Source organism: Numenius arquata, chromosome W (genome assembly GCF_964106895.1).
Source record: "Numenius arquata chromosome W, bNumArq3.hap1.1, whole genome shotgun sequence".
Lineage (NCBI taxonomy): Eukaryota > Metazoa > Chordata > Aves > Charadriiformes > Scolopacidae > Numenius > Numenius arquata.
Genome location: NC_133615.1, coordinates 18,507,468 through 18,526,202, shown reverse-complemented (window position 1 = coordinate 18,526,202; position 18,735 = coordinate 18,507,468). Strand labels below are relative to the sequence as shown.

General features: G+C 37.8%; 1 protein-coding gene across 2 annotated transcripts; it reads right to left on the bottom strand.

Annotated features, from left to right (window-relative positions):
• Positions 1-325: 325 nt before the first annotated feature.
• Positions 326-17,934, bottom strand: LOC141476628 (3-hydroxy-3-methylglutaryl-coenzyme A reductase-like). 2 transcript variants are annotated; one of them, XM_074165406.1, is made up of 19 exons: positions 17,770-17,934; positions 17,241-17,352; positions 16,572-16,659; positions 16,389-16,473; positions 13,214-13,319; positions 11,989-12,095; positions 11,443-11,559; positions 10,863-11,014; positions 10,096-10,340; positions 9,696-9,865; positions 7,823-8,017; positions 7,090-7,248; positions 6,193-6,350; positions 5,010-5,115; positions 3,855-4,025; positions 1,604-1,744; positions 1,344-1,502; positions 914-1,068; positions 326-769 (listed from the first exon to the last, which is right to left on the bottom strand). In XM_074165406.1, the coding sequence occupies exons 1-19, from the start codon at positions 17,932-17,934 to the stop codon at positions 709-711; spliced, it is 2,652 nt and encodes an 883-aa protein (XP_074021507.1). In that variant the 3' UTR covers positions 326-708. The 2 variants fall into 2 exon arrangements, with proteins under 2 accessions (XP_074021507.1, XP_074021508.1); XM_074165407.1 differs by lacking the exon at positions 7,090-7,248.
• Positions 17,935-18,735: the final 801 nt, after the last annotated feature.

Genomic DNA, 18,735 nt, shown 5'->3' with positions numbered 1-18,735 from the left:
GTACATATTATATTTAACAGTTCAGCACTTCATAGGTCACAAATTTTCCATGAAGGAATAACCTAAATTGTGGAGGTAAAACACTGAATGCTACTTAGCTGAAGCAGCAGCAGCAATTTAAGTACTATATATATAGAGAGGCTGCTATAAAATTAATACGATTCAATAAAATTGTCTCAAAGCTTGTTTTACATGCAAACAAAATTAAAATTTGGAGTTCATGGAAAGTGATTAGGCCTGCCATCACTTTAAAAAAAAAAAAAAAAACACCAAAAAAACCAAACCATACTCGGCTAACCAGAAAATAAAGATGACAAGGACCAATGCATTCAAACCAAGTTTAGACCAACTTTTTATTTATTTATTAAAACACAGAAAGTACATTATATCACTTTTCACCTTGGTAGTTACCAGGAGCTTACTAGTCAAAATAATCTCAACCTGTAAAAACATAAGACAGACCCTTCAGAAAACAATGCGCAAGAGCAAGAATTCCAAAGCCACATTCAAGACACCTGACAGGACTTCTTTCGCGAAGTCATCTCTAACCACTGAAGAAGGTCAAAAGCATAAGTAGTCTCACACAAGTCCGTTGATCTCTCAGTTTATCTTCCACAGAAATCATTGAATTGAAGGTGATTTTCATTCTAAACTTCACAGATTCTCTCCCCTCCCCCCATGTACCTGGTCAGTTAATAGAATGATTCTTCATTTCAAAGCTGCTGCCTTAGTGCAGGTTCCTTGAAGATCTTGTAGATTTATTTTTGACCTAAGAAAAACAGCAAGATTAGATTGTAACATATAATAGCAGCGTATCATTTTAACTATTATTCATGTAATTATTATTGAATCTTGTGTACTTGGAAGAAGGGCAGAACCGTAGAGAAAGATAAAAATTTTTTCCATTTCTTACCTGTTGTGAATCATGTGGCTTTTGACTAGATGCCCAGCTGCAAGAGCTGCCATTAGTGATAATTCCCCTGCCATCACTGTAGCACATACAATTTTAGCAAGCTGACGGGCATTTTCACCAGGGTTATCTTGGCTTGCACCTTGAACCCCTAACATCTGAAGAGAAAAAATATGAAATCTAAGTAAATGTATGCTAAATTTTAAGCCATTCCAAACAATATCCAATCAACTAGCTTTAAGTTTCTTTAATATTAAATATTAAAGATCTTGAGCTTTAAGAATAAGATATATGAAAACAATTAGATAATTCTAAAATTTTAATGTAAAATCCACCAAGTTTCAAGAAGCCCCATTCCCACGTTACTCGGACACAACATGAAAGCGATCTTTGATTTAGGAAGCTAAATTACTTTAAACTTTCTGCTTTATACCTGCAAACAGGCCTGCTGTGGAAGCAAATTGGTGCCTCCACCAACAGTTCCTATTTCTATAGAAGGCATTGTGCAGCTGATGTACAGGTCTTCATTGGTGAAACCAGTTCGCTCCATCAAAGTGATACAATTAGAGCTGCCCACATTCTGTGCAGCATCCTTTAGATCAGGAAGAAGAAACAAAACAAAAAACTCAATTAAGTGTTTGGTTAAGAATTACTGAATTAAAGAAAAGCTGAGTTGGTATAAAACAAACCTACCTGACCACAGGCAATGTAGATAGCTGTCACAATGTTTGCTGCATGTGCATTGTAGCCACCTATGCTACCAGCCATCGCAGAACCCACCAAATTTTTGTTTATATTGACTTCAACTACGTCTTCTGTAGTTGTCTTCAGTACCTAGGCAGATACACTTTTACTACACCATTCCTTAGGCAGGAGTAGAAATACCTCATTTCATATTTAATAAGCCCCCACCCCTTGACTCAATCATTGTCCTAGATATCTACTTTTATTTTTGTTCAAAAGGAACCCTTTCAAATGCAGACTGCATTGTCCAAGTAACAATGAAAAGTCAGTGTAAAGGGTTTGGACTTGCACATGCCTTTAAGAAAAATTCATCAGCTACCTTCTCCATTTCAAATTCTCATTCTTCAGTATAAAACAAACAAAATCAACTTGGCAGAAATATCCTATTAATTCACCTTGACGTGATAGCGATTTTCCTCCCAAGTTGCTCCACATAAGAATACAGAGCTAAACTGAAGAGTTTAAACACAACACCGTGCTACACTGCTAAATAAACATTGTGCACAGTAATATCAAATTAAGTGACATATTTGTACTATATTGACTGCATTTTGAAACCTTCAGATATTTACACAGAATTTAGTATAAAAATGATCAAAAGAGAACAAACAAGATAGATAGCATTGTGAATAAAATTTAATATATTCCAGTGTAGTAGGAATAGCGACTGATGACAGAGATCTGTGCTAAGTCTACAATACTGACAAAAATATGATGTTTAATATATTAGAGTTCAATGTAAGTAAGTTTAGTGATGTACATAGTTGAGGGGTGGGAAAAACCATCCCAAAATTACTTAAAAACTATCGATACCAATTACCAAAGGATGGGCTCCCCATTATTACTCTGGAATGAAATCTTGTGGTTATAGTAGATATTGCCACTGAATTGACAGTAAAAATGCAAACATGCAAACAATTTGAAAGTTAGGAAACTACTAGGAAGCAAAACCAAAACACATACTTATGCCAATGTATAAATCCAGCTTGCACACACACACTTTGAATACTGTGTCCAACTCCATACCCAGAATTTTAGAAGTTTTAGAATTGAAAAAGATCCAGAGATAAGGATGTTCAAAGACACACTAGGACAGTCTTTTTATTCATTCCTCATAGAGAAACTAGTACTTTTCAGTCTGAAAATTAGAATAGCTGGGAAGGTAGAAGAGCTTTGTTAGAGCTATAAAGTCTTGAGCAGTAGAAAGAAGACAAAAGTCTTAAGTATTTCTTCCAGTACAAACTGGAGCATTGTCAAATGATATCAACAACAAAAAGGAGATAGTTCTTCACGCAAGGTGTTGCTGCACTGTGGAATTCTGCGCTGTATATTAGTACTAAAAGTTTACTTATTTTCACAGAAGGGACTGGACAAATGGGGGGGGGGGATAAAAATAAATCTATCAAATACTAAAGCACCAATTCATACAATCTTGAACATGTTGGTGGAAGTCTATTCTGAGTATGGTGTAGTAAACTCCTCCCTAGATACCGTCTGTCATGGCCAGTGCTGGCAACCAGGTAATAGGCAATGGATTTGGTCTGACACATATAGCCAATCTTCTGAGCTCAGGTGGAAGAGAATCTAAGATAGCTCTTATGATGTAGGACAAGTTTCCCAGGGGCTAGGACTGGCACTGGTTATGAAGGGTAACCTTTAACATGCAAGAAGCTAAGGCAGCTTTAGAATCAAGTGAAGCACCTGATTATCTGTTTTCATTGTAGTGGGGGGGCATATAAACTTTGAAGAGAATGCCAGGTTTGTGCAAGAGACAATAAGTGAGTGAACTGATCAAAATGACTGGGTACAATGTCAGGCAAAATTCCATGTGTATAAAAAAAAAAACAAAAAAACACACCAACCCCAAAACAACCAAAAAAACCAAACCCAAAAAACAACACACCACTATCAAACTGTGGCATAATTTTTTTCAAAGGTAAAAAGTGAAAATCCTAATGCCTTCAACTAGATAACCATCATTAAATATGTAGCACATTATCTTATTTTTTTCCTTTCACTCTCTTATATTTATTGTAAGAGGTTCTCAGGAAAAATGACCTACAGCAGTCATCTAAAAATACACATATGGATCATCCTTACATGGAACACAACTTACAGTTATATCTGTACTGTAAAATATGTATCAGTTTTGTAAAAGATATTCATTTTTATAAACAAATGAAATAAAGCAGACACTTACTTCTCTAACAACCTTGGCTGGAATGACTGCTTCGCAGACAACAGACTTCCCTCTTCCTTCTATCCAATTTATAGCAGCAGGTTTTTTGTCTGTACAATAGTTACCACTAATAGCTATAACCTGGAGATCAGGAAACTCTTCATTCAACCTTGCCAGTGCTTTTTCAGTACCCTGTTAAAAGCGAAACAGATATAGGGCTAGTATATCATTACGGTTGCAAAACAAGCTACTCAAGGACAGCGGAACAGCAAGATTAGATTAAGTCTAATCAGATCATCAGTTACAGCTGAAGAAAAGAACATGATTTCAGGAAGGAACCTGAAACAGGAGAGAGAGAGAAAAAAAAAGATTAAAAAAAAAAACTATCACTATCCTTTTTCTAACTACTTTGGGAATTATATGGGGAATAATTGGTTCTTCCCAGTACATATGGACTCTCTGGATGCATTCTAGGTGAACGGGCATATGTTTACCATACTGAAGATGCAACATGAACCAAGGCAGACAGTACAAGCATGAAATGAATTCACTTTGGACATAGCGGAAAGAGCTTCTCTACACTAGGAAGTCAGACAAAAGGTCTGCTATATTTAGTACCTGTCTATGGCCAGATCCATTTATGTAATGGTTCTGATAAATTTAAATTGTAATACTGATTGCCTAATCTATATAGTCTCAAACAGTACAAGCCCCCTCCCAATCTATGGGTCACGTCTCAGGTTCTTCCACCTGTTTGCATAAAACCCAAAACCAATCAAACAAAGAGAACAACCCCCGCTGCCACTCACCAGATTTCTAATCCCTTATTCACAAGGGGTGATAACACAGTAACAGATTAAATTACTGCTGTATAAAAACCTTTGGCTCAAAGCAATAGAGCAAACAGCTTAAACTTCCATATTATCAAGAATACTTTGTTTAAAAAATAATAAACTATAATACAAAGTTACTTTAAACCTTTTTCTTTCATCGTTCTCATCCTATTTTGTTTACGCTTGACAAGGTCAAACACTTATTATTTTACAGTACTGCAAACAATGGTATGTCTTATCTTTCTGTCTTTACATGCCAGGTAGTCACAGACTGGTAGGATACATTTATTTATTTTTAAAAGAAATACATGTTTATGAGAGACTTAAGGGGACTGGACCTTACTTTTGAAATCATATTCATTCCCATTGCATCCCCTGTTCCAGACTGAAAACGGATATAAAGGTTACGACCAGCCAAACTGATGATGAGTTTTTGTAGGCGGGCAAACCTGCAAGAAAATTTAATTACTTACAATCCTCAAGGAAAAAGATTAAATTAGTTTTAACTGGCAAAATGACAGTAAATCTTTGCAGATAGCATTTAACTACACTGTGCTATCTGTACTCCTCCCTCAGTGCAGGAAAAAACCATCACGGCTACCATGCATGTAGTTCTCTCAAGTAAATACTTTAAAATGTTCACTTTTAAAGTGTTCACTGCCTTTTTATGCTTTCTATCCCTAGACTTCATGAAATAAAACATGTGCTAACATAAATTTAACTAACTCCTTTGTATTCCCTAAAACATCTGACTACCAGGTATAAACTAAAAATGAGGCCTTTGGAAATTCTTAAGTCAGCATGGGTTTTGCCTTGCTGTAAAACTATCATCAACAACAGTGCAAGCTCCACAAGTCAAAGCTTTATTCATACAGAGTAAGAGTCAAACAAAACCCAGGAAACACTGCATTTAAACAGCAGCATGAGTTATTCTCACCAAAATATACATATGTCCTTGGGCAACACTTTTAAGATTAGTAAGAAACAGAACTGATAAGGAAATCTTTCCAAATCTTCCTCAAGAAAGCAGGTAATCTTAAGTCTTAGAATAAACTCTAGGGCTTGAAATAAACTTACTCTTAATACCATTTTACATTTTTTAAGCATTTCAGTTCTAGCATTAGTTTATCCTGTAGTCTCTGGAACTTCACAAATTAATTCAAAGTTTGGAATCTAGCCTTTCAGATGATATTACTAGTGTTAATAATTACTTTTTGCATAATAACTACTAAAACTTCAAATAATCAATTTTTAAATGCTTAGACAAAATTATGTATTGAGTATTACACAATGCAAATGTATTTGTTGCTATGATCTAGTTCTTTACCACTTATTATCAGAAAATGTTTATTACTAGCCTTGGTATATAGCCAGAGTGACTTTTGTTTTCTTATATTGACACTACATGGGATAGCTCAAATAAGTAATTTCCCATACTGCATTACACAGAAACACAATTAGGAGCTTTCTACCACCCACACGGGTCTTATATCAGGAAATAAGGCTGGAATAGCCATTGTACTAACCTACTTGTGCTGTCAAAAGCTTCCTTCATTATTTTAAAGCCTTCAGGGCTTTCAAGCCAAACTTTCACTTCTGCAGCCTGGCAAGCAGTAGGCAGCCTTACAACAGGTCCTCGAGTCATCCCATCTGCCAGAATGCAGCTACTTGCTCCTCCACCAAGCTAAAAAAATCAAAGCAGAAGGGAAACAAAGTGTCATGGTTTCGGCTGGGATGGAGTTGACTTTCTTGATGGCAGCTGGTGTGGTGCTGTGTTTTGGATTTGGGATGGGAATGATGTCGATAACGCACTGATAGTTTTGGTTTTCACTAAGCAGTCAAGGCCTTTTCTACTCCTTGTACCACCCCACTAGCAAGTAGGCTGGGAGTACACAAAAAGTTGGGAGGAGACACAGCCAGGACAGCTGACCCCAACTGACCAAAGGGATATTCCATACCATATGACGTCATGCTCAGTATATAAAAAGCTAGGGGAAGATGGAAGGGGGGATGTTCAGAGTTATGGCATTTTGTCTTCCCAAGTAACTGTTACGTGCGATGGAGCCCTGCTTTCCTGGAGATGGCTGAACATCTGCCTGCCGATGGGAAGTAGTGAATTAATTCCTTGTTTTGCTTTGCTTGCATGCAGGGCTTTTGCTTTACCTATTAAACTGTCTGTATCTCAACCCACAAGTTTTCCTTGTTTTTCCAATTCTTCTCCCCATCCCACTGGGGGGGTGTGAGAAGTGAGTGAGCGGCTGTGTGGTCCTAGTTGCTGACTGGGGTTAAACCATGACACAAAATAAGATTACTGAAAGTAAATTTTAGTTTTTAGGAAGTCAAAAAAACCCCAACACTTTGTATCACCCCCAAATATGTTTTATAATATAGAAAATTTTTCAAGCTAGTCAAACAATATTTACACATATTGCTCTACATCCTCTGTTTGTGCTTGCTACAAGACATCCTTCCGTTGTTGCCATTGGAACGTGAAACTCTTTGTTATCCAAAAATAGTGGTCCTGCTACGCCTACAGGAATAGGCATATATCCAATCACATTTTCACAGCAAGCTCCCATAACCTTACAAAAATAATAGAAAGGTATCATTAAGGTTACACATACACTGATACAGTACAGCATGCTACATACTATGCATGTGACTACAAGGCATCTTAGCAAAAAGCCCACAACCCTACCAATAAAGCAACCAACTACTACCTCAGAAAGTTACAGCTATCAACAGCTAATACTGTTAGAGTCTAGTATTTGGCAGATCTATTGAATCTTATTAAGTCTTAAATACTATTAAAAAAGTTAATTTAATACTGTTAAATTAATTTTATATGAGCTCAAGTTAAAATGGAAGTTTAAGGTACTATTTTCATTCAGCTGAACTCAGGCTCAGTATGAGTAGAATTCTGCATTTAGGAGATAAGGCAACTGTGTACCTAGGTAGGAAATATTTTTTTGGTAAGCTACAAAACTTACCACAGCTCCCTAGGTTTAAAAACATCAAAAACATTAAAGGGTAGTGCCTTATGTTTGCGCCCCCCCCATCAGTTTTGACCAAGCTCATTGTTAATTCATATACATCACATGGAGCAGATATTTCATAGATTTGGAAAATGGTTTTGCTTGTATGCCTTTTACGTACCAAAGAATAATTGTAATTCCTATAAGGAAGATATTGCAAAGATGAAGGTTCAGGAAGTTTCTTCGATAACATCTGTCTGCGAATGGACACACCTCGCTCTTGAGTTTCCATTACGGTTTCCAATTTGTATGCAGGAATATGCTTAGCATTAACTAAGCTGATGACCTCAGCATCAGTAAGGAATTTTGCTCCCTTCTGGAAAAGTAAAAGGTGGGGAGGTAAAGTATAGATTCTCTTGGTGAAAATCCTTTTAAATGTTTCCAAATGAAAAAGGGTAACAACTTTACTTTGACAATATCAGAGAACATCTAAAGGAACCAACTACCAATGTCAGGTTTTATAGTAGGACAAGTATAGTGGAATCTCCTTCTCTGGAGCGTTTCAAAACCCGCCTGGATGTGTTCCTGTCCAAGTTGCTCTAGATGAACTTGCTTTGACAGGGGAGTTGGACAAGATGATCTCCAAAGGTCCCTTCCAACCCCTACTACTCTGTAATAGGATATAATAGAAAATATTTTCTCAGACACCAACTTATATGCATACATGATGAAGCTTCAGTTACTTGGTATGGCATGAATGATGAAGCTGCTCCCCTCCAAATTTTAGGGATAGAGGGAGACTCATAATAAAAGATTACTTCTTTACAACTTCAAAAACATACACTTGTTTTTCTTATCTGTATCGAAGAAAAAAAAAAAACACAAAAGAAACTGTCTGGAGAAGAAGTGACTAATGAAAGGGTGTTGTTTTGTTTCTCCCCCTTGTTTTTGGTGTTCCCCTCCGAAGTTACTAAAGCAATATAATTCTCTGAAGAACGACATTATGGTCGATAGGTGTTCCCCAGGGGTCAGTACTGGGTCCAGTCTTGTTCAACATATTCGTCAATGACCTGGATGAGGGGATAGAGTGTACCCTCAGCAAGTTTGCTGATGACACAAAACTGGGAGGGGTGGCTGACACACTAGAAGGCTGTGCCACCATACAGCGAGACCGTGACAGGCTAGAGAGCTGGGCGGAAGAAAACCTGATGAAATTCAACAAGGGCAAGTGTAGGGTGCTGCATCTAGGGAGGAATAACCCCATACACCAGTACAGGTGGGGCTGACCTGCTGGAAAGCAGCTCTGCAGAGAGGGACCTGGGAATCCTGGCAGACAAGAAGTTGACCACGAGGCAGCATGTGCCCTTGTGGCCAAGAAGACCAATGGTCTCCTGGGGTGCATTAAAAAGAGTGTGACCAGCAGGTCGAGGGAGGTCATCCTCCCCCTCTACTCTGCCCTGGGGAGGCCACATCTGGAGTACTGTGTCCAGTTCTGGGCTCCTCACTTCAAGAAAGACAGGGAACTACTGGAAAGAGTCCAGCAGAGGGCTACAAAGATGATCAAGGGACTGGAGCACCTCTCTTATGAGGAAAAGCTGAGAGGCCTGGGTCTGTTTGACCTGGAGAAGAGAAGACTGAGAGGGGACCTTATGCTTATAAATATCTAAAGGGCAGGTGTTAAGAGGATGGGGTCAGGCTCTTTTCAGTGGTGCCTGGTGACAGGACAAGGGGCAATGGGCACAAGCTGGAACACAGGAAATTCCATCTGAACATGAAGAAAAACTTCTTTACTTTGAGGGTAACAGCACTGGAACAGGCTGCCCAGAGAGGTTGTAGAGTCTCCTTCTCTGGAGACCTTCAAAACCCACCTGGATGCTTTCCTGTCGAACCTGCTCTAGGTGAACCTGCTTTGGCAGGGGCGTTGGACTAAATGATCTCCAAAGGTCCCTTCCAATCCCTACCATTCTGTGATTTTAAAGCTGGAAAATGAACTGTAAGAATTTTTAAATCAGATGTTACAGTAGAGGTTAAAAAAATACATTATTTTTCCATACCTCTGCATTTCCAAGTATACAAACACATTCTGCAATAGAACGTGTTTCTTTAGGTAACTCAACTTCTTCTTCTTTTCTATTAAGAAATGAAGTTTCCACAGGGTTGCAACTGCGAACTACAAACGTATCCTTGGCTGATGACTCTGCTAATACAGGTTTTATGACTTCAGCTGCATAAAGACAATTAAAACAAACTTTGGTTTACAAAAATCTTAAATTTTGATCCCAAATACAACATGCTAACACAGATTTTGCCTGGCAGTACCACAGCTCACAGGCTCCATTTTATGGTTGGACTCGATGACCTGAAAGGTCCCTTCCAATCTAGACAATTCTATGGTTTCACTATTTGTTCCAAATAGTCAGGAATAGGTTCAGACTTTAAAATGCCCAAAATTACCATTTCCATCTTTGGGAGCTAAAATTTCTTCTACTGTGTTATATATCCAATTGTTTTTCAGAAATCCAGATTCCTTCCTGTAACAGTTCTCAGGGACCTTTTTCCGGACCATCATTGGAGATGTTATGGGATTCTTCAGTGAGAGTGTGGATTCAGTCTCTGCTTGCTCAAAGAAAATATATTTCACAGCAAGGAGAAGGGCTAATCCAAGGGTGATTACTTGTTCAATATCCATACTGGCCATTCTAAAAACGACAAATCAAGAACTAAATACATGGTATATACAATTTGTTTGTTTATAACAACATTCTAACATCCCTTTGCTTTAGAAAGGGTAGTAGTTTGATCATCATTTATACAGTTACTGAAATTCCTGTCAAAAAACATTTCTATCAGGTCATTCAAGCATGCTTTTGCACTTGTATGTGAATGGTCAGAAGCTCTGCATAAATAATTACTCTAGTGCAGTCAGAAAATTTATTTTCCAGTGTGCTCTGAAAGGTGTCAGTGCTAGTGGGAAAAGATAGCGTTATGATGCATACAGGACAGCTGGTTCCTGATCATGTCCTTATTACTTCAAGGAGATGATTGAACAAACAGCATAATATTGAAATATTTCTTATGAAATGACATCTCCAATTCCAAGAAATCCTACAGTGGTCAGATCTGAAAGTTTACAAGTGTTGTACCCTAGGACCATAGCTTGGCAGCACTGGAGAATAGACCCTAATCGAGGAAATACACTTCTCTTCTGTGAAGTCACCTACCGAGAAAGGTAGAACTGCCATAGTGAAACATTAGGTTCAATTCTCTTCGGTGCATTCTCATCCAATCCCACTGCATTTTCTACAGTACTGTTTTGAGCAACTGGTTCCACTATCCAGCGACTGTGGGCATGAACAAGAACCAAACCCAGCGACTGTATTAAAAACACAAAACAAACATTAATTTTTCAACTGTAATGAGGTATCTAACCTACTAAGATTAAACTTTTGGGGATTTTTTTGTTTGTTTGTTTTGTTTCCCATGCCTCCAAAGTCTAAAGCTAAAGGCTGATTTTCCACACCTCTCATCAACATTTTTGGCCTATCATAACACTCATAGCTTTGAAGCTGTTCTACCACATCCTTCGTCTTGGCTCAATAACACATGAAAAAGCCATGAGTGTTTTGCACAGAAGTGGCATATGCAGGAAGACTTTAGGTGTAGATACAGGGGACGTTATTAAAATTTACCATGGTAAACCAGACTAATGGGATAGAGAACACGTCTATAGAAAACAAAAGTTTTATTCATTGCACCAGGACATCTTACTGATTGTATAACTACAGGTGAAAAGCCACAAACCATAATCATTTTGACCCTCTGTGTTACAGGATTTGGTTTATTTTCTTCTTCTTCCAGAACACGAGTAAAATGGCTAAGTTGCCATATGGGACGCCCTTCACGAGACTCTCTCGAAAGCTGCAAAAATAACAAAATTTAAAAAACAGGTCCTATTTAGTATGTATTAGAAGAACCAACAAATGAGTTTCACCACTATATTTTTATTTGATCATTAATAAGTTACCAACAAAAGAGTTAGGCTAAACAGTAGACTGTAGGCTATGTTAGCTTTTAACTAGTGAAAAAACCTGGACAGCCATTAATTTAAAATAGAATTTGTTTACTCTGCTTTAGATCAGTACTCATGCTATTAAGTGTGACTCATTTACAATGGCATTAACAAGTTACATCCATCAGCTGAACCACCATAACTTTTTCCATGCATTTCCTGTTCACCTCTAAAGGAAGACAAATGTGCTGGTGTATACCTCAGTGATGAAATGCATAGCCTACAAGAAGCACAGGGTCTGAATACTAAGCTTGATGTTGTGCCGAAGTTGGTCTTACCTCTAATACCAAGGACACACAAGCTGGAAAGAAGGTCATAAAGACAAAGTAGTTGGCAAGAACAGACATACAGCCAAAGCAGCACATAATTTCAAGTTGTCGTACACCTACATAAAAAAAAAAAAAGTTTTTAACATCTGAGTACGCATCAGGCTTTCTATATACTTGAAGTGTTACAGAAGCAAGAAAGAAACCATTAAACTGACACTGCAGACTAGAGAGGAAACTGTCTAGATTAATGAAAAACAAGCATGTTACGCCCTAGTCATTTTGTATTAGCTTATTCCAGCATAATATGTATTTATGGTATGGTATACAGAAAATTTTTAAAGTGTAAATCTAAATAAATATAAAAATAATTACAGTTTACTGAGATATTACAGATTGACAATGAAAGCATGAAACTCCTCCCTCATCCAAGCAAAGAACAATTAGCCAACATTATGTATTGAAATCCCTTGCAAAAGACGGCCAATTAAGTGTTCAGGGACTAAAACAGTATATACCCCACCTACTCTTTCACAAGTCTGGTATCTATAAAAAGTCAATATGCCATGTCACACATGCATTACAGAACCCCCTGTGTTAGACAGAGCTAACAGTATAAATAATTTAAAAAAAAAAAAAAAAATCAATTACATGCTATACCAAAACGAAGTGGTTTTCCCCTAGATGTAAACAGGGAAACAGCTTATTAACACATATTTCCCTCCCCACCCCCCCACCCCCCCCCCCAAGGTCCAAAAGAATTTCAAAAGTGCGTGCTTTGAAAGATGCCTTTAAGGCATGCAAGATAGTTTAAAAAAAAAAAACACAAACAAAAACCCCAAACACTCACAAAACAGACAAACAAAAAAACCCCCACTTTAGTACTTACTATGGAACTGCAATTTATTTTACAAAGAAATTGGTCATTTGCACACAAAAATCCTTTGCTTATTACATTCAATGTTTTCTTTTTAAGGAAAGACAACTGCTGCTGCACACAGAACTGATGAAGATCAAAAGATTGAGGGGGGAAACAACAAAGTGAATTGGTTAATTTTTATTGAACTAGAATAACTTTTTTTCACCTGGAGTCATTTTTTGGAGCATTAGTTTTTGCAAGAATATGAAATAGGTGTGCATGTACTGAAAGTGTTATTCATTTTTAAGAATGCCCAAGATAAAGTTTTAGCAGCTTCAAGGTGTTAACAGGAATGATGGGAACAATACAAGGTCTCACCTGACATAGTACCAACACCAATCACAAGGCACTCCACAAGTGCATCCAGTGTAAACGTAGGGCCTAAAATTGCCATTCCATGTGAAATATTTTCTCTTACTTCATCCTAAAAATTACATTAGCATAAAGACAAAAAAAAACCAAAACCACCAAAGTAAGGGAGTGCACATAACATGATTAGTAAATTGAGTAGTATTATGGTGATAAGGCCTTATAAAACAGACATTGAAAATGAATTATTATGAGAGAATACATTCTTTAATTGCTTCATTTCCCATAAACTATTGTACTTTGACAGTCTTTATTTACACAACAAGATTATTTAATTTTAAAAGTCTCCACCTTTGGCTCATCAGTATTCTAAGCTCCTACAACACTGATGGGCACAGACTTTAATTAAAGTACATGCAGAAGAACAGGACTTCTACACTTCAAGACATAAAATAGAAGCCACTTATGTCATGGCATCTCAAAAGTTCTTGCAACCACATATCCGTATCCTTTTTTAAAAAAAATTATTTAACTCTCTAGACTCAGTTGTCAAAAAAAGAGGACATAAAAGACACTAAGACTGCCCTGGGGAGAAAGGGATTTCCTCCAGAAGCCAGGCATGGAAAACTCTAGAGGTCTGCTGCTGTTTTGTTGTTAGTGGTGGTGGTGGTATGAGGGGAGAGGGAGAGAAGCTGTGGTGAAAACCTATTTGCGAAATACTTTTTTGAAAATGAATAAAAAATTCTATACTCGTAATTATTATATGATAATATACAACACACTATAATATTGCATATATAAAGAATGTACAATATACTCATATATACAGTATGTTATAGTATATTACTGTATGTTATACTGTATTTTTGTCCCAATTATTATGCTCAATTACCATGTACAGTATTTTGTAGGTATAAATGAATTTCATTAAAAATACTTTTATTTCAGAACTTAGAATATTAGGAAATGACCATTCCAATGTACAATGGGCAAGATATATTGTCGAACCTTCATGTTGTGCTGTGTTAATTGCATTAGAGCGTGAATATGTATTTATCTACACATATGCCATGTTTGTTCTGCTAAAATTTTTGTCTAGAAAATATGTTTTTTTCTGTATTGGCATTATAACATTAAATGTCTATTTATATGAATCTCAGACCCTGGAGACAAGGGGGAAGGTCTGGAGAGAAGAAGATTTTCCCTCAGTAGAGGAGGACTGGGTTAGAGACCACTTGGCCAAACTGGACATCCATAAGTCCATGGGCCCTGATGGGATACACCCACGAGTGCTGAGAGAACTAACAGATGTTATTGCTGGGCCACTCTCCATCATCTTTGAAAGGTCATGGAGAACAGGAGAGGTACCTGAGGACTGGAGGAAGGCAAATATCACTCCAGTCTTCAAAAAGGGCAAGGAGGAGGACCTGGGAAACTACAGGCCAGTTAGTCTCACCTCTGTCCCTGGGAAGGTAATGGAACGATTCATTCTGGATGTCATCTCCAAACATGTTGAAGAACAGGAAGTTATTGGAAGTGGTCAACATGGATTTACCAAGGGTAAATCATGCTTGACCAATCTGATAGCCTTCTATGATGTTATAACTGGATGGCTGGATGAGGGGAGAGCAGCAGATGTCATCTACCTTGACTTCAGCAAGGCTTTTGACACTGTCTCCCATAACATCCTCATTAGGAAACTGAGGAAGTGTGGGCTAGACGAGAGGGCAGTGAGGTGGATTGAGAGCTGGCTGTGTGACAGAACTCGGAGGGTTGTGATTAATGGAGCAGGGTCGAGTTGCAGGCCTGTAACCAGTGGTGTCCCCCAGGGGTCAGTACTGGGTCCAGTCTTGTTCAACATATTCATCAATGACCTGGACGAGGGGACCGAGTGTATCCTCAGCAAGTTCGCTGATGATACCAAACTGAGAGGGGTGGCTGACACCCCGGAGGGCCGTGCTGCCATCCAGCATGACCTGGACAGGCTGGAGAGCTGGGCAGAGAAGAACCTAACGAGGTCCAACAAGGGCAAGTGTAGGGTCCTGCACCTGGGGAGGAAGAACCCCAGGCACCAATATAGGTTAGGGGTGGACCTGCTGGAAAGCACTTCTGAGGAGAAGGATCTGGGAGCCCTGGTGGATAGTAAACTATCCATGAGCCAGCAACGTGCCCTTGTTGCCAAGAGGGCCAATGGAATCCTGGGCTGCATAGGGAAGAGTGTGGCCAGTAGGTCGAGGGAGGTCATCCTCCCCCTCTACTCTGCACTGGTGAGGCCACAACTGGAATACCGCGTCCGGTTCTGAGCTCCCCAGTTCAAGAGAGACAGGGAACTACTGGAGAGAGTCCAGCATAGGGCATCAAAGATGTTTAAGGGATTGGAGCATCTCCCTTATGAGAAAAGGCTGAGAGAGCTGGGACTCTTTAGCCTGGAGAAGAGAAGGCTGAGGGGAGACCTTATCTATGTTTACAAGTACCTAAAGGGTGGGTTCAAGGAGGATGGAGCCAGACTCTTTTCAGTGGTTCCCAGTGACAGGACGAGGGGCAACGGGCACAAGCTGCAACATAGGAAGTTCCATTCAAATATGAGGAAGAACTTTACAGTGAGGGTGACAGAGCACTGGAACAGGCTGCCCAGGGAGGTTGTAGAGTCCCCTTCTCTGGAGATTTTCAAGACCCGCCTGGACGCAGTCCTGAGTCATGTGCTCTAGGCAATCCTGCTTTAGCGGGGGAGTTGGACTAGATGATCTCTAGAGGTCCCTTCCAACTCTGACAGTTCCGTGATATACTGCTCCTGAGCCCTACAAATTAACTTTTTTCATCAATACATGGAAGGCTTCAATCTAGGAACTCTAGGCTCCTTAATAGAGCTATAAGCATTGCTGCTTAAAGTTCTGAACCTATAAAGTACTCATACATACAATTAACTTGGCTCACAAGATTATGTACACTAGTTGTACAGTGTTATTATTCAATTGAACACTGATCTGAATAAAAAACAATACAGAACGGAATATGGATTAAATCTGATCCTTTTTATGTATCGCCAATACAGTATTCACCTGTATGTCTCTCCACCTGGATTATTAATCTTTGAATATTAAATTCAAAAGCTCCATTGCAAAAAGCAAACACAAAAAACCTAACCAACCAAAAAAAAAAAACAAACAACAAAAAAAGCCCTCACCTGCGAGTTGGAACTGAGTGCAAATTTGGCTAATGCACTTGCTCTTGAAAGATCAATCAGAAGCAGGAAAAATGGTAAAGCTTCACTGAAAGAGAGAGGCATATATTAAGCGTAAAATTCAAGGTTTATTGTACAGGAAAAAAAATTCAAGCAAGAAATCCAGAATAACAATTCATTACTTACTTTAAACCTGTCAATTCTTTATCCAAGAAGTGAATTACCACTGTACTAAAAACAAAACTTGAGAAGATTGTGAAGAGGCCAGCAATACCTTAAAAAAAAAAAAAAAAACAAACCACAAAAAAACCCCAAAACCAAACAAACACACAAGGAAAATTCTTTTTTATATAGTGGGAGAGAAGAAAAAAAAAAGGAAGAAAGAAACACTATGCCTTTAGATCAATTCTGAAGCCAACAAATGGCAATTTGGCAATTCTAATCTAAGACTGCATAAACAGCAGATGAGATACAAACTGATGAGGGTGCTATTTTTATACAGATATTTAAATCTACAATTTGTACTGCAAAGTAAGACTGTGAGAAGTAAAAGCCACAAATCTTCTTTTTATCAGCAAAACTGAAAACTGGCTTAAACAGCTCTATATTTTTAGTTTCACAGTTATTTCAATAATCACATTTCCAGTGTTTATATAATCCTACACAATCTCTCAAAGAATTGCACTTTGATTTATGCAGAACATTTATTTATTCTGCTGTCTAGCAAAAAATTAAAATAATTCTGTTCTGTACATAAGTATTAAAACTCTCATATTTATTACTAGTTTATATTAAAAAAAAAAACAATTGAAATGCATACAGCAAATAAATAAATAAAAGCATCAGATACAGTACCTAAAATGTATTTTGACCCAAGCTGCCTTAGGTTCTGGAACTGGAAATATATGTAAAGGATTGCTATACAGCGCGTGATTGTCAGGATGATGATGTCACTGCTCAGAACATCCTATTTGAAATACAAAGTGATTTAGTTAGCTTTTACGTTAAGCAGTAATCTTTTGCGAAGTTTCAGTAACAAAAAAAAAATAATCCATTGTGAAGCAGCACTAAAAATGAAGCTTTGGAATAAAATAAGTATCACTGCTAGTCTGTCTTAAAAAGATTAAAATATTGTAAACAATATGAATATCAAATGCTTGCTCACTAGCTAGCATGCCACTGAAAGATAGGTTTAATAAAAACCTTCTGTAGGTGCATCACTGCTTGCATTCAGCTTTATTGCCTTCTTTTCCCATGCTGTATATTAAAGAACTTTCTGTATAGCTACTTTCCTCCTAATACATCACAACCTGATCTTATTCTACAGAAAACCCTGCATATAAAGATTAACAGTAAGTACTACAACATGAATTTAAATCCTTACATCTTCAAGTTTGGGGCACTCATAATTCCAGCCACATATCTTATCATTCCCAGTGAACATCTTCATGGACATCATACAGATGGTGAGAGTCACTGTTCCCACAATGACTTCCCATGGATGAGAGGCTACCAAAAGGCCATGCATTCGAAAGAGTCTGGACAACATTTTCAAGACTGTTTTTCTTTACTTCACAAACCTGCAACAAAAGAATATTTCATATAAGCAAGTACAAGATTCAGGAAAAAAGGATAAAGCTATGTAAATTTTTGCAAGTCATCTCTCAGGGAAAAAAAAAAAAAAAAAGAAAAAAACAAGAAGAAAAAACCCCCAAACAAACCAAAACACAGAAAAAACAGTTAAGTAACAGACGAGTAAGGAAACTCATCATCACCTTTCAACTTCCCATGTAAAACACATTAATTTCTAATCTTCTGAAATACAATATGATCTGCTCCTTTAATTACTCATCTCCCTTGTTTCTTCAAAAAGTCTTACAGTCTTACTAACAAGACTCCACCACTTTCATGACATCTCTTTGTATCTTCCTGTCACACAATTTTGATACCACTTCAACTTCTGTTTTTACCACCTCTCTATGTAAGCACTCACTAAATTCTGTTACTTCTTTCTACTCACTCTATCAAAAATATTAACTAACTTTATTTTAACTATATAAATTACCAACAAACCATTGTTGGTAATGCAATTCCTACTATTGAAGTTGAGCAATGTTATCTTCCTCTGATTGTGCCTTCTCTACTTTCTGCTCAATATTCTTCAGTGATTCAAGTTGATCACATTTAAAACAGTTCTTTCTTCATCTGGAACACATGAATCCTTCTCACATACAGTATTCTGCAACAGTTCTCTCGTACCCATAACTAGTTCCCAGGTTACTGATGCATTTCATCATCCACCTTGATTTAAATAGATAACATTCAACAGAAACTCTCAAACCTCTCTTTC

Coding starts and splice junctions, on each gene's coding strand:
- LOC141476628 (XM_074165406.1), bottom strand. CDS start 17,934: ATGTTGTCCAGACTCTTTCGAATGCATGGCCTTTTGGTAGCCTCTCAT. Junction 11,560..11,988: donor GTGTGTCCTTGGTATTAGAG/GTAAGACCAACT, acceptor TTATTTTTGCAG/CTTTCGAGAGAGTCTCGTGA. Junction 9,866..10,095: donor AGCTCCCAAAGATGGAAATG/GTAATTTTGGGC, acceptor GTCTTTATGCAG/CTGAAGTCATAAAACCTGTA.